Source organism: Sipha flava, unplaced genomic scaffold (assembly GCF_003268045.1).
Source record: "Sipha flava isolate LNK unplaced genomic scaffold, YSA_version1 115_pilon_pilon, whole genome shotgun sequence".
NCBI classification, from domain to species: Eukaryota; Metazoa; Arthropoda; class Insecta; order Hemiptera; family Aphididae; genus Sipha; species Sipha flava.
The window spans coordinates 543,540-560,078 of NW_020271739.1; the positions used below are offsets into that span (position 1 = coordinate 543,540).

Here is a 16,539-nt window from a genome sequence, read left to right on the forward strand (position 1 = left end):
CAGCATATACAAAAATTTAGAAAGAATACAATACCTAATGCACAATGCTATTTCTTAGCTGGCCCTGCATCAGTAAATAGTGCTTAAAAATAAAACAGTTGTCGCTTTCTTCGGCCGCCGATTGTTTTTCTCGTATGTTGGGACTTGTGCGTGCGAATCTCATGGTTGACATGTCAACGTAAATTACATTCGAAACCGAAATCTACGATGGATGTCTACCACGCTCCACAATATCTACCAGATTTGGTGCTGGACATTATATTCTCGAACCTGGAGTTACCTGACTTGCTCAGCTGCATGCTAGTCTGTCAAAATTGGTATAGAGTACTTAATTCCAGCAGAGCAGAACCATGGAAATTAATGTGTCGGCGTAAAATACCCGAAGAATTGCTGAAGTCTGAACTACTGTCACAGCTTAGTACTCCCAAGGCTAAGTTGCGGGCCTTGTATCATGCATGGAATCAAGACGATTGTTCTATGCACATTGTGGTCAAGCAAAATGGTTTTACATTGCATCGTAATCCAGTTGCTCAGAGTACAGATATGGCACGGACCAAAATAGGCTATAGCCATGGGAAACATGTATGGGAAGTCACATGGACTGGACCACTTGGTAATATTATTTAGTTTTCAAATATACTGTCGAGATTGATTATTATTTTATAATAGGTACGGTTGCAATGGTCGGTGTGTCAACAAAAGAAGCACCAGTGCATTGTAACGGTTATTTACCTCTATTGGGTATTGACAAGCATAGCTGGGGTTGGAATCTGATTGACAATGTCTTGTTGCATAATGGAGTATCACAAGGCAATTATCCATTGTTAAACAATGCTCCTAAGTATCAAATAGGTGAAAAATTGCAATTAGTATTAGATTGTGAAAATGGTGTTTTACACTTTGAAAAATGTAATGAATTTTTAGGCATTGCTTTCAAAAATTTACCAAAAACAAAACTATATCCCTCTGTATCAGCTGTATATGGTAATACAGAAATATCAGTAGTATATATTGGCAAACCTTTATGTGGTTAAGTGTTCTACCATTAATTTCTGTTTTCGTAAAAATTCAATTGAAAACATTATTGCTTACTACGTATTTACATTCAGTCATTATTTTTTTTGATTTTTATTTTATATAAATATTTATGTCATTTTTATTTATGAATAAGTTATTAGTGTCAATCTATCTAACTAATATTTGATAATTCTTTTAAAATCTTTTAATTTTCTGTGGAGAATAGGATATTACAAATTATTATTGGAATTTATAATTTGTAACATAGTATTTTTATTTTAGGAGTAATTATTTTATAGTCTGATAAAAACTTATTTATTATTTTTATTTGAATTATAAATGTATGCTTTACATGTAATGAAAATGTATATAATTATTTGACATATTTTATTTCTTGAATTTCTTACTATAATAGATCTAGAACAAGAATTGTTAATTTGAACAAAAAATCAGAAAATTTAGATTGTTTCATAAAAGGATTTATTTTTTATTTTCTTTCTATCATTTATTTTATGTTAGTATATTATATTTTTGAAAAATTATTCTGAACTATTAATTCTGATTTTATATAAGCTATAATTTTAATTGATAGTTGTATTGGTGGTTATATATGAGCATAAATTTCATATAGTTGTATTGTAGTCATAATACTAAAAGTATTGTCATGTGATTTTTTTTTTAAGCTAAAATAAGGGGTGGGTATACTATTTTCTCAACAATAACATCAGTATCACTTACTGCATTGGATAGTATAATTTTTTAAGCCATTGCGGCAGGAAGGTTCCTCATCACTGCTTGCTATTGGGTTCAAAACCTGTACTAGCACATATTTTTTTAATCAATATTTTCATGTCAACAAAACCCCTATATCAATACGGGACTATGTATATTAATAACCCTTAGACTATTGTATGATTCTTAAAAAAACAATGGAACAACTTTTAATTCATAATTATTTTTTTATGTACTTTCCATGGAATTTTTAAAAAATGTTGGTTTGTAACTTTCTAGGTCATTTAAAACATATTAATTAAAAAATATATTTTTGTTTTTTTGTTTGTATTTAGAAATTAAATGGAAATTTCTATGTTTAAGAAGAACAACATGTTTATTTAAACTAGGTAAAAATGTACTGTATATTCTAGTTGTACCAAATGTTGAAAAATTAATTTTTTATTTTGCAATTCCTAATATTCAAAACATGTTAACAGTATTCAATTTCTTATACATTTTTCTTTATCTATTTAGATTTGTCATCACAAAAAATGTTTTTAGTAAATCAGTGATAGATTCAAGTTAGGTTAAGAGGTTAGATTCTCTCTTCAGACAAGTCTGATGACATAAGAAAATATTTCTGATTCATCTAATAATTTTAAAATAGTACAATATGGATGTACATATTTTTTTATTAATTTCTTATATAATTTTATAGCTGATATTATTTTAATTTTAATATTCAGGAAAATTAATATATTAAGTTTAATTTTTTAATTTTTAAACAAGGTTTAATTTTACTACATTAAAATTATTTTATATCCTACTCAGGATTTATTTTTAACCAAGAATTTATTATTGTTAAGACCCTTTTTAAAAGTTGACTCTGGCTCTATCACAAATTTCATATTTATAGTTGTATCTAATGTATTTGTTTCTTGATAATCTACATATTTAGATACTCCAGGTAATATTTAAAATTTAGATAATGTACTTAATTTTAATATTGATATATTTTTAATTAAATATACTAAAATAATGATTTTCCTAGCATGGTTGATTTTGTATGGGGACCTATTAAATTATCTTGACAGAACTATGAATTTAGAAAAACAAAATTGTTTTATATACTACTATACTAGGTACCACTAACCATTATTTATAACATTAATTTTAAAAATATTGAATTTTCATTTATTATTGCAGTATTAAATTACTTTCCATATTATGATTCAGTATAAAAAGTTAAAAAATAAATAATTAGTTAACATTTACATAACTTTTAAAAAAATAATTACCAAATTTCAAAGTACAATAATGTTTAATTGGTCAGCTGATATAAAAATTATATTATTACATTATAATAATATAGTATACCTATATTTATCTGAAATTTTAAAATAAAAAGGTAATTTGCTTACATTGTACCAAGAATAATATAAATTACTCAAGAAAATAAAATATGTATAAAGTTATTTAAATTTCATTGTTAAAATGTTATTTATTTATTATATGATTTACTGTAGTAGTTCAATTAAATATTTAGGATACATCAATACAGTAAACTCTCATTAATGCAAAGATCACTTCTATGAGATAATTAAAATGTTGAATATATATATATATATATACGTATGTTACTATGCTTTGTAAATATACTGTTAAAAAATGTATCAAAAAAGTTTATTTCAAAAAATACGCCCTAAAAAAATGAAGAAAATTGTCTTAAGACAAGTTTATGTGATAAATTTAATTATTTAGGGTTAATCAAAGTTGATTTAATTTTGTATTTATTCAAATTAAAAAATAAAAATATATTTGCAATACTATTTTTACATGTAAATGTAATTGTTAGAAAAATGTATTAATTATTTCATGTAGAGTATAAATTTAGTGAAAGTTTAAAATTGTTTAAATGCTTGTTATTATATGCATGATGTAAAACTAAGATATAAAAATATTCTTAAATATTTTAATTTGGTACCTGATATTTGAAGATATAACAAGATTTATTTAAACTACTTCTAGCATGAATGTAGAAATGTATAATCGGTTTATATATACTTCTAATTTAATAAACTTTTATTTCATAATGGGCTGCAATTATAAGCGTGTGCAGACATTACTAATAGGGTAGTCAGATAAACAAAACACAGTAAAATTTAATATTAAAACAAATTTGGATGGAGTAACTTAATTTAACTTAATAATTATATTTTTCCAACAGTCTTATACATTTATTTACTGTTTACGCACGTTTTAAAGTGGTTGAACATAATATATTTATTTATTATTGTGATAATATTGAATATATTAGTGAGGAGGAAAGGTTCACATAGTAATCAAGTGCCTACCCTGACTACCTCGTGAGCCCGCTTATGGCAGCAATTTTATTCCATTACAAGTTATAACATACTGCATATATATAAATATATATAATTCTGTAAAATATATTTTATAATTTTAAAAACATTGTATCATATATGTATAAACATTTTTAGTAATTTTTATTAATTAAACATTATTAGATCTACATAAATAATCACTCACTCAAATTAATAACCGATCAAAAATCTTATATTGATTTATTATATAATATTAAAATCTTAATTTATTTGAATATTTTAGTTAAAATGTTTAATTGCAATTTGTCGTAATTTGAATGATTCTTTTTTTTTTTTTTTAATTAGATAAATATTAAGTATATTTACCTATTCATAAGTTGTATGTTTTTCTGAATTGATTATTTTACGAAACATCAATTTTTGTATAAATATTATGTTTGTTCCTATTATGTAATTTGAATTAGTTTAAAACAAATTTACAAATACCTATACTGTATGCAATGTGTATTATTAAAGTACTTGAAATAGTCATATATGTGTTTTATGTACTTGTATTATTTATTATATGTATCGATAACCGTGGTATAGGATGAGTTTATAGTAGTCTTCAACCTGATGATCGATCAATACCTATGTTCAATAATAAAAAATAGAAAATTAGTTTATTGAAGCAATGCTCTATACATCAGATCACGTAGTAGCAAGTAAATTGGCTAAAATCGTTACCGACAGTCTGATAGAAAAACGCGTGACAAAATACTTGCAGGAATTCGATTTCAGTAAAAAGTTTTTTTTTAAATCAGGATTTTTTCAAAAAATATTGTTTTTCTTCGAATTTTAAACAATAACTATAAAGAAAATTAATATTTATATTATTATTTATTGTAGGAATCCTACACGACGGGTATTATCATAATATTATGCTTTCATTGTATCGATAACGATTTACTTTGTAATTTGTACTATGGCTAAATTTAGATATCATTTCCAAATAACTGATAATAGGCATAATATAGATTTATAATTTGTTGATACAAAATGTCAATGTGTCTCGTGATATTAAGATGATAATTAAAAATCACGGGGCCTTTTAACAAGCGCGGAGCCCTGGACAAATGTCTCATTTGTCCTCCCCAAGCGTCGGCACTGTTCATCGCAGAAAAGTTAGTAAAAATCATTGTTTAATACAGTTCAATAAAAAAATTAATAACTGCTAAGTTTAGTAGGTATTTAAAAACTATTATAAAAAAGTTTATAAATATTTAATTAATCTGACTCATTAGATATTTGGTAACGAAGTTTATTCTGTTGCTGCCGGGTGTCCCAACACAAGGTTTTTTACATTTTTATATAGCACTGACGTTGTTTACGCTGAATCATTATTTTTTAATGGCAATTGCTCATGTTGTAATTTATGACTGGCTCGCGATAACAATAAATATCACGTAATTGATTAGGTACAAAACGTATATTAAGCTCCTATTATAAACGGATATTTATAATATCCTATTATTATAACAGCCGACGCGATAAAATAAGGGCAGAAAATGGCTTGCGTTTTATGGATACAATAAAATGCCAAAAACTATATAGGATTTTTATTCACGACTGTGGATTGTATTATACGGATTGAGAATACACAGAATTTTTATAATGCCATTTTAATTATTTCATTATCGGTGATTTCTATTATAATTGACGGTCGGTCAAAATTCAAAGCATTCGAAGCCAGTGTCATCATAATTCATAATGATCAACGCACAGAATAATATTAAAATAATAATCATTGATGAAATCCTAGTGATATAATTTTCGATGAACGTGATCACAAGACGATCACCGCGGTTTATGGTTAACCGTTGGCTTATATATTTTAAAACCAAGTCGGTTGTACGGACTTAGGTACATGAGATTTAAATCTTATTCCGTAATCAAAACCAAGTGTCTCATTGCCTGTTTCAAATGGGTTTTGTTACACTCGATTGACTGAACATCATATTCGTGGAAGGATGCAGTTCTACTCTATTAACTATTATGCTTAAATAAGTTGTACAACTATTTAACTGCGTGGTAGTGAATTGGTACTCACTAACAGTCGGATTTTTAAACAGATGGAATAGAAATGTTCAGCAGGTGCCATGGAGTTGAAAAATAACGATTTGCATTGAGTAATTGTCTTCATTGTAAAACCTTTAAGGCCGACATCGATTAAAAAAATCTTCTAGTAAATAATAATGAAGTACTATTTATTAATTGATTATTGACTATTTAATTTTGGACAGTATCATCAAAATAAATGTCATACCTACTTATATATACTTATTTGTAGATACTTAATTCGTTTGGTAAAGGGGTTAGTTACAATCAAATTTTTTTTTCAATTTTGTTTTATTAAATTTACTTTTATTAAATAAAAGTGCATATGACCAAACCAAAGAGCAAACACATTTGTCAAACTTGCCCATAGTTTCGGGTTTTTTTTTTTTCGTGAAGTGATGTTCGTGTGTTGTTATCGTCTTCGTGTCATTATATGACAATGATTCCAAAGGCGCCGAAACCTATACCCAGATACTGGCCTAGTTCTAAAAGGGGGGGGGGAATGGCTTTAAAAAAAAAACATTTATTAATAAAATTTGCCATTTTACGCTATGCAAACAAATCTTAAGCCTTTTAGCGTTACTTCATTATTATATTATCACATGACTCTATGTAAGTGACTAGAAAAAAGTTCTGATTTAAGGTTAAAATTAAATATAGGGGTGGTAGTGTCAACATTTTAGGTTTTGGCGCCACTACAATGATTAGTTATACACAGGCCCGTTGCTAGAGCATAAGCAGGTTAGGCCATTGCCTAAGGGCGGAAACATTTTCAATGAAACTGGGGCGGCATTTTTTTATGATGGAAAATTCGTTGTATTAAATTGTTTTAGTTGTTGGCAATCAATAATAAATCCGAAAGATGGATATCACATTTCAAAACAATACTATAGTGACATATAAAAGCAATTTGAGTAGTATCTATTATCCTATCTAATGTTGTACACAATATATTATTATTCTATATTTATCTATATATAATACACGGGTTTCAATGATGACCGGCTGGCGGTGGCTGCACGCTAGTCTGGAATTGCCATGATATTATCTTATCGTAGTGTCGGTGCAATCGACAGATAAAATAGAAAATCTTAATAATTACGGCAAAGTTTGTTGATTTACTATCATTCGTAGTTTGTTTTTGGTTTTTGACTGTCGGTCGTCAGTTGTCACTCGTCAATAATCAATATAATACCAAATATTAGTTATTTTTTACGAATAGTACCTATCGAACATTCAAACGGGCAACGACAAAGAAATACAAGTAAGTACATATAATTATAATTATTTATATTATGATATTATTATAATACATATTTAATTCGCAATTTTTCTTATAAGCGCTTAAATTTCAAACTTTTACGAAATATGTCAAAATCGTGAAAATTTTCAAGTAATTTTGCAGTTAAAAATTCATAAGCATTTTTTTTATATACCTATTAGCTTAAAAACTTTAATACACAATCCATAAGTTTTTCTTCAAATAACTATAAAAAAAACTTGCGCGTCATTTTAGAAAATTTTTTATAAAATTTTGTATAATAAACAACGATTTTAAATATTTGTTATTATTCTAAAATTTTAAGTCATAGAAACGTATAAACAATTTTGTATAAAAAGCTAAGAATTGAAAATTTGACACAAGGTTTTCCACAAGTTTTGCTTACAATAATTGTATTAAATATAGCCCGTAGCCGGTAGGTACTAGGTATTACGTAAAAAATGACCATTAACCCACAACAGCGTTTTCCTTAATTTATAAACACAACATTTTTTTTTTTCAAATTTAGTATTAAAATATAAAATAAAAATACTAAAAAACGATATTCAGAATACTTATTCGAATATATTTTTTTAAATGTATTTTGAATAGTATTCAAATAAAAAAAATGTATTCAAATACTTTTATTCGAATACATTTATTCCAATACTTTACAAGACTGCCTAATAGTTATAATATTAGATTCTATTACAATTTTAAAATGGTTTATACTTACAATATAATAAAAACAGTAATTTCATTTACATATTAGTTATATAATTCCGATATAATTTTAGGATTTACCATAATTTGAAAAACATTTTCTTTTATAAATTATGGCATCACGGAAACGACTTTTCGGGTGTAAATATATGAAAATTAGAGAAGCTAAACAAAAATGTATTGATAAAGAAGTTGGAAGTTTCACAAAGTTTTTATTGAAACCAAAAGAAATTCAACAATCAAATTCAAGTGATAAGAGTTTAGAAGCAGTTTCTTCTGATTTCAAAAAGTCATCTAATAAGTTTTCTTTAAATGTTAATAATACACATCTAACTACTATTTCCACTGCCCCATTGAAGTCTTCAAGTCAGGACCAGCAATTAAATTGCAATATTGACTGTTTACCTTCGACTTCATCCAGTATAACTTATAACACTTCACCGAAAAAGGAATTTGAATTGGTTTCTTATTCGGATACTGATTCTATGGACTTGAATATATCCATCGATAAAAATGTTGATGATGATTCTTTAGAAAGAAATATTTTAAAAACCCTGCCGATGTACACGATGATCCTTCTTATTGGCTTCTAAAACTGATTGATTCTGTTCGAATGTTATTTATAAAAAAGGGACCTATACAAATTAAATCTTTGAATTTTCCTAAAAACCATGAAAATAGAAAATTTTCTGTAATATACTGCCAACGTGTATTAAAGAATGGTGAATATTTTGAAAGATCCTGGTTAGTTTATTCAATAAATAACGATGCTGTGTACTGTTTTTGCTGTAGAATGTTTAGTGTCAAGTTATCTGACACTGGTGTTGCTTCGAGAATTAGGTATAATGACTGGAAGAATTTGACTGCTCATTTGAAGATACATGAAATGTCCAAAACACATATTTTATACTACTCTAATTGGCAAGAAATGTTAATTAGATTAAAATTAAATCAAACTATTGACTCTCATAATCAAAAAATTATTGATAGTGAATGAAAACGTTGGAAGGCAGTTTTGGTTCGATTATGCGCAATTTTGCGTTGTATGGCTGCAAAAAATCTAGCGTTTCGAGGAACGTCATCTGTAATACATTCACCCCATAATGGAAATTTTTTGAAGCTCATTGAATATTTTTCATTATTTGACAATGTTTTAAAAGATCATTTAGAAAAGATAAAAAATAAAGAACAACATGTTTATTATTTAGGACCGCAAATTCAAAATGAGTTGATCAGTTTAATATCTGAAAAAGTGAAAAGTAATATTTTGACTATGGTAAAAGACGTTAAGTATTACTCTATTATTTTGGATTGCACTCCTGATTGTAGCCATAGAGAACAAATGTCAATAATACTGCGGTTTGTTTCTACTACAACAGGTGATGTGCACGAACATTGGGTTCATTGAAGTTTTTGATAAGACGGGAGCTGAATTAAGTGAGCGAATAATAAAAGAGCTTATGGATTTGAAAATAAATATAAATGACATGCGTGGTCAGAGCTACGATAATGGCTCAAATATGAGAGGAAAACAAAATGGTGTTCAAAAACGTATATTAAACATTAATCCTCGTGCGTTTTATGTACCTTGTAATTCCCATTCATTGAACCTGGTTATAAATGACGCAGCGAAATGCAATGTGGATGCAATTTCATTTTTTGGCATAGTTCAGAAACTCTATGTTTTTTTTTCAGCGTCTACTGATAGATGGAAAGTTTTACTACAATTTTTGCCAAAATTAACACTAAAAAGAGTATGTGATACACGTTGGGAATCAAGAATTGATGCAATAAGGCCAATACGGCATCAATTTGGAGAAATTTATGATGCTTTGCTTCACATTAAAGAAGATTTGAATTTAACTGGTTCACATGGTCTGCAGACAAAATCTGATGCATGTGATCTCTTAAAAAATATCTGTGACTTTAAATTTATATCCTCTGTCATTGTTTGGTACGATATATTGAGTGCTGTTAACCCAATAAGTAAACAATTGCAATCTATACATTATGATATACAAATGGTCCTTAAAAGTGTATCAAGTATTGTAAAGTTTTTAAAAGAATACCGTCAAAATGGGTTTCCTAAAGTTAAAATAGCTGCAAAAGAAATTGCTCTATTAATAGAAATACCAGGACAATTTCCCGAAGAATATCAAATACGTAAACGACAAAAAAAAACACATTTCAGCTATGAAAACAGAGATGAAACGCCTCTTCATAATCCAGAAAAAAAATTTGAAGTAGAGTTTTTCCACGCAATAATGGACACAGCCATTAATTCTTTGCGAGAAAGATTTAATTTATTAAAAAACTGGGAGCACGAAACATTATTAAATCATTGCAAAGATTTGGCTATTTTATTATCAGCAAAAGAAACATCTGATATCAACGCAGTAGAACAATTTGAAGAACTAAAAATATTTTGTCAACTTACCGAACCAAATAGTTCTCCCAACAAAAATCTTGAGCTTATTTATAATAAAAAATTACAAGAGATTTACCCTAATATTACAATTAGTTTGAGAATTGTTCTAACGATTCCGGTCACTGTAGCGTCAGCTAAGAGGAGTTTTTCTAAGTTGAAACCTATTAAAAACCACCTCAGATCAACCATGAGCAATGAAAGGTTAACCGGGTTAGCATTGTTATCCATTGAGTCCGATTTGGCGCAAGAATTGGATTTAGAAGACATCGTTCAAGACTTTGCTTCAAAAAAAGCAAGGAAAGTTAATTTTTAGTTTAGTACACTTCTGTGGACTGCGAATTGTAAACATTATAACTCAAGTTGAAATACATATTTTATATTAACTATTTTATTAATATTATAACTTTATAAGATTATTATTTTTATCATCATAGATATAAGACGTTTATTAATTTATGGAAATAACAATATTGTATTAACTTTTTGAAATTTATTAAATGCAACAATAATTTAAAATTGAATTTGTAATATGTTATTTATTATATTAATAATGTGATAAAATTGTATACTATAATATATTTAGCTTTTGATTGAAAGGGGCGGTATTACGTTTACCGAAGGGCGGACAATTTCTTGCGACGGGCCTGGTTATACAGACAAGGCGTTTTTGGAATTGAAACCATGTATGAAGAAAAATAAAAAAGGTCGGGTAATTGTCTAGAAAGCAGTTGAAATTATGTGATTAATATACACATGAAAATTTGTTACGGGAAATATGCACAGAACTAGATGATTACGCAAACTTCCTGCGTATTGACCATAAAAAATTTGAAAATGTATTAATATTATTAAGTCTTCGTATAACAAAAAAAGGATACCGTTATGCGTAAATCTACTTGTATATCAGCTTCTCAAATATTATCCTTAATCTTCAAGTACTTACCAAGTGGTGCCGATTTTGAAAACCTAAAATAGAAGTCTTTTGATTTAATTTTCCATACCATCGATATGTCGACGATATGATCGTGATATATAGAGATAAATTGCAAAATTTATTATTTTTCAGAAATATTGCCGCTATTTCCGTCATTGTCATTTATATGTTCTTCAAGATGTCAAGGCGATAATCAGGGACGGCTCCAGAACCGTGGTTGAGGGGGGGGGGAAGTTATAATTTTACAAAATCTTATAACAAAAAGAAAACAACAATTTTTACAACACAAATTCAAGTCGTCTTTTTTGAAAATTGGCAAAAATATCAATAATATGATCTATTTGATCTAGTATATCTACTTTATGATATACATTAATTAGACATAATGCTGATAGTTTATTTTCAGTCATCATTGAACGAAACCAAGTTTTTAGTCTCCAAAGTGTGGAGAAACTCCTTTCAACAGTCATACCTCTATGGCTCAATCCAAGTACTTGTGCGTGTCGTATTATAGTATATATTATAATATGTATATTTTTGTTAAAAATATACATTTTTTTATAAATATGGTACAGGCTTGATAGGGGGCACGGCCCCTAGCAATGGCGTACATACGGGGGGGTTTTCGGGTTCAAACCCTCCCTAGGACCGAAAAAAAAAATGACATTATTGATGAATTTATTATTATACACGGACAAACAAACGTCATAATAATATGACTATTGAGTATTGACTATTGACTATTGAGTAAACACTATACTTTACCAACAACGAAAAAAGATTTCATAACGAAATTATGGTTGCCGTATATCAATCAAAATAGACGCTTGATCGTACAAAGTCAGTTAATTGCATAGGTGCATATTAATATTGTCATTATCTCGACCGATTCGATTAGACAACGGAGGAAAAACCGATTACGTTATAATCGTTGAATTCCTCGTGAGCGACAATAATACGGTGAAATGGATTCTATTTTTATAGCACTATCGTAAATGACAATGTTAAAATATTTAATTATGAAATGTTCATTCATTTTGTTCTATTCTGCCGTTGGAGAAGTTTATGTCAATAACTTTCATTGAACTTCATAAACCATAGGTAAGTATTTAGTTAAGATTAATTTGAATTTATAACATTAAATTTGTTTATTAACAAAACATTAAACGTTTAAAATATTAATTTGAATTATAAATACATAAGACTGATCGAGTTGATGATAATTTTTTTTTTAACTCAGTTAAGTTAATATGCATACTGTATATAGTATATATTGAATTTTTAAGTACAAAAGTTACCTATCTAATAATTAATAAGTAATAAATAATAAAAAATACCTAATAATAATAAATAAGTATTATATACTTTAGTTGTCTTTCAAATATTATATAGGTCCGCCGCCTATATACGCCACTTAATATATATTTATATATATACTTAAAATAAATAGTAATCATGACTGAAAAAAAAACAATCGAAAATGCAATCTTTTTTTCAAAACCACCTTCAATAATAAATTCATTGTCAAATTTATTGATTGGTACATCTTCCAGTTATAATATTTTTGACATTGCACATTACATAAATAAATTGTTAAAGCAAAGTGAAATAGAAGAAATTTTGAGCAAAATGTGAGTCCCTGATATTGATTACAATTTTCCAATCAAAATATCAGTAGTCGGTAAACAACAAGTTTTGAAGTTGAAATTTCAATATAAATGGCTTATTAACTTTTCCTGGTTGGCTTATTCAGAAGTAGACAACGGTGTGTATTGCAAATATTGTGTTTTTTTTGCTAAAAATGAAGCCGGTATTAATAACCAAAAATTGGGAGCATTTGTATTAAAAAAATATGATGATTGGAAACATGCATTGGAAAACTTTAAAAATCATTCGAATTTAGAATATCACAAAAAGAGTTTACTAGATGCCGATAATTTCTTAAACATGCTTAAAAATCTAACAAGGACAATCGATAAAATAATTGACGACGAAAAAAACAAACAAATATTGCAAAATCGAAAAAATATTATTCCAATAATTGAGGCAGTTATTTTGTGTGGCCGTCAAAACTTAGCATTAAGAGGACACCGTGATTCATGAAAAATTGAAAGCAATGACTCAAAAGTTATGAATGAAGGTAATTTCAGAGAAATTTTACGATACCGAACTCAAGGAGATATTGTAATAAAAACCTATTTGGAAAGCTCGGGAAAGATGAAATATACTAGTCATAGAAGTCAAAATAATATGATTGATGCTTGTAACAAAATTTTATTGGACAAAGTTGTTTCTAGAGTAAACACAGCAAAATGTTTTTCATTTCTTGCTGATGAAACTACGGATATTTCAGGAGTGGAACAAGTATCGCTATGTGTTAGATATATCAACTTAAACATATTAAAACTTACTGAAGAATTTTTATAATTTGTACCAACTAATGATATGACTGGTAAAGGAATAGCAAATTTAATCTTAGAAAATCTTAAATAATTTGGTATCAATACGCAATATTTACGTGGGCAAGGATATGACGGGGCAGCTGCAATGGCCGGAAAATATAATGGTGTCCAGGCTCACATTAAAGAAATTCACCCAAATACTCTATATGTTCATTGTTCAGCCCACTCGTTAAATTTAGCTGTTTCTAAATCCTGTAGTGTTTCAGCCATACGCGATTGTCTTGGGACAATAAGTCAAATCAGAGATTTTTTTATTTATCCAAAGCGGAAGTCGGTTCTAATTCAAAAAATAGAAAACTCGTCCGAAACACCATCTAAAAAAACGCTTAAAAGAAGTTGCGAGACTCGTTGGATTGAGAGATATCATGCCATTCATGACTTTTTAGAACTCTTTGAGTATGTTGAAGAAGCTTTGGAAGATATTTCTGAATGGAATGACAATGATACATCTGAAAAAGCTAGACGACTAAGAATCTCTATGTTAAATTCCAAATTTATTATTTGCTTATTTGTTTTGAATAAAGTATTGCATTAGGTTTAGTCTTATCAAAAGTTCTCCAGCAAATAAGCATAGATCTCAAAAGAAGTGTCATCTCAAAGAAATGTCATTGGCACAAAACACAAAACAAGAACTTACAGAGATAAGATTGAATGCTGAAAAAGAATTTGGAGACATTTTTGAACGTGTAAAATCACTAGCTGAGAAAATTGACATTGACATAAACATACCAAGAATATCAAAAAGACAAACCAACAGTTGTAACATTCAAACAAACGATCCATAAATATTTTATCGAGTATCAGTATTTATTCCGTACATAGACAAATTCATTAATGAATTGGAAGAAAGATTTACAAATCACCAAAGTACATTGACAAGCTTCCATTCCTTATTTAAAGAAAGTGGTTATGAAGAAGATTTTATATCTCTTACAAAATAGTATAGCGAAGATCTAGAAGATATTGGAAATTGTGATGAGGTATTAAAAAATGAGTTAAAACTTTGGCAACGAAAACTTAAATGTCTATCAGAAACGGATAAATCAAAAAATGCAATGGACGCTATTTACATATGTAATGAAGCCATGTACTCATATATTTTTAAGTTAGTTAAAATATTAGCAACTTTACCAGTTTCTTTTGCCACTAATGAAAGGACATTCTCAACTCTCAAGAGAATAAAAACTTACCTACGCAACTCTACTTCTGAGGTATGTTCAATTTAAACAATAGTATTAATGATTATAATAAACTTAATTTAATGTTGTAATTAATTTTGAAAGGGAAGACTTAATGGTCTAGCTATGCTCTCGAACAAGAGTTATGTAAATCTTTGTATTTGTTTTGCTGTTTTGCCTATTAATATTTATACGTGTAATGTGCTTGATTGTTAGGAAAATGGGTAGTTTTAAACGGAAGGTTTTAATGTTGGTTATTTTTTTTAACCCCCCTCCCCCTCCAGATCAAATTTGAATGACCACCACTGGCCCCTAGGCCCCCCTGGAGCCGCCTCTAGCGATAACTTAGATATTTTTCGACCAAAACCGTTGTACACTATCAAACAGGTTTGTCAAACACGCCGTTAATCAAAATTTCCATCAAACATGTCAAATAAATTTGTATACTATCCAAATATCTGACAAACACGTTTGTTTAACATTTTGATAGATAATTTGATCGTCCACTAACGGGTCAAATATTAAAATAAAAAAAACTCTAAAAATTGCGGTAAATTCATATTCTACTCAGTTAATTATAGATTAGGTTAGTCTGATCTCTACGTGGTTCACTCAACATTTTAACTTTATTAAACTAATAATAACCTAATCATCACTTTTATTGTAAAATAATAGACTGAAAACTGCAATTGCTGGTTGATGTGTAAGTCCATAGAACCATGACTATTTCAAATTAAATTTTATAATTATATAGGTACCATTGGACTACCCCTTATAAAATCAAATGAAATAGCGTCAAAATTGATCTGAAATATTCAAATTTATGTTATCAGGTAAAACAAATATAATTATAGAAATGTAAGAAATTTTGTAATTGTGCGCTATGCACTCTATATTATTTACAATACATTTATGAGCTCAGCGTGTTCCTATAAAAATAATAAAATCACGTAACTTGTTAACTATTATCCATGTGAGGGGGCAGTAGCGTAAAACGATTTTTACAAAATGTTGAATTTAATTGTTTTGTTAAAAAGAGAGGAATAATTTAATTGAAATGCGTAAATATATGTATTATAAGATTTTGGTTCATTACCTATTTTAAATATCAGTAAAATAATCCTTTATTTTTATTCTCTAAATAATATAACGTGCGTTTTATCATTAAACTTACTTTCTCCACTGCAATTTTACTAGGCACGTAGCCAGAAAATTGTTATGAGAGGACCTAAAAATTATTCCATTATATGTTTTCTATGAGAAACTTGTAGAGCATACAGAGGGCAGTATTTGACACTAGTTATTATTTAACATTATATCTATTATGAATAGACCTAATATTTAACTTTAAGATTAAGTATTCTACGAATATAAAATTTA

General features: G+C 28.0%; 3 protein-coding genes and 1 pseudogene across 3 annotated transcripts; all 4 read left to right on the forward strand.

Moving 5' to 3' along the window:
• The first annotated feature begins 12 nt into the window (after positions 1-12).
• LOC112691111 (F-box/SPRY domain-containing protein 1) lies at positions 13-1,045 on the forward strand. Its single transcript, XM_025565265.1, has 2 exons — positions 13-613; positions 670-1,045. The coding sequence occupies exons 1-2, from the start codon at positions 208-210 to the stop codon at positions 1,032-1,034; spliced, it is 771 nt and encodes a 256-aa protein (XP_025421050.1). The 5' UTR covers positions 13-207; the 3' UTR covers positions 1,035-1,045.
• A 6,277-nt stretch (positions 1,046-7,322) lies between these two features.
• On the forward strand, positions 7,323-10,213 carry LOC112691466. The gene is made up of 2 exons (XM_025565730.1): positions 7,323-7,437; positions 8,232-10,213. Exon 2 carries the CDS (start codon positions 8,271-8,273, stop codon positions 8,748-8,750), a length of 480 nt encoding a protein of 159 aa, XP_025421515.1. The 5' UTR covers positions 7,323-7,437; positions 8,232-8,270; the 3' UTR covers positions 8,751-10,213.
• On the forward strand, positions 9,540-10,967 carry LOC112691012 (zinc finger MYM-type protein 1-like). Its single transcript, XM_025565124.1, has one exon. The coding sequence runs from the start codon at positions 9,540-9,542 to the stop codon at positions 10,896-10,898; it is 1,359 nt and encodes a 452-aa protein (XP_025420909.1). The 3' UTR covers positions 10,899-10,967.
• A 3,099-nt stretch (positions 10,968-14,066) lies between these two features.
• On the forward strand, positions 14,067-15,375 carry LOC112691021 (annotated as a pseudogene).
• Positions 15,376-16,539: the final 1,164 nt, after the last annotated feature.

Excerpts from the sequence above, each read along its gene's own strand:
- LOC112691012 (XM_025565124.1), top strand. The coding sequence starts at position 9,540 with ATGTGCACGAACATTGGGTTCATTGAAGTTTTTGATAAGACGGGAGCT.
- LOC112691111 (XM_025565265.1), top strand. The coding sequence starts at position 208 with ATGGATGTCTACCACGCTCCACAATATCTACCAGATTTGGTGCTGGAC. Across the intron at positions 614-669 it reads CACATGGACTGGACCACTTG|GTACGGTTGCAATGGTCGGT; the intron begins GTAATATTATTT and ends ATTTTATAATAG.
- LOC112691466 (XM_025565730.1), top strand. The coding sequence starts at position 8,271 with ATGGCATCACGGAAACGACTTTTCGGGTGTAAATATATGAAAATTAGA.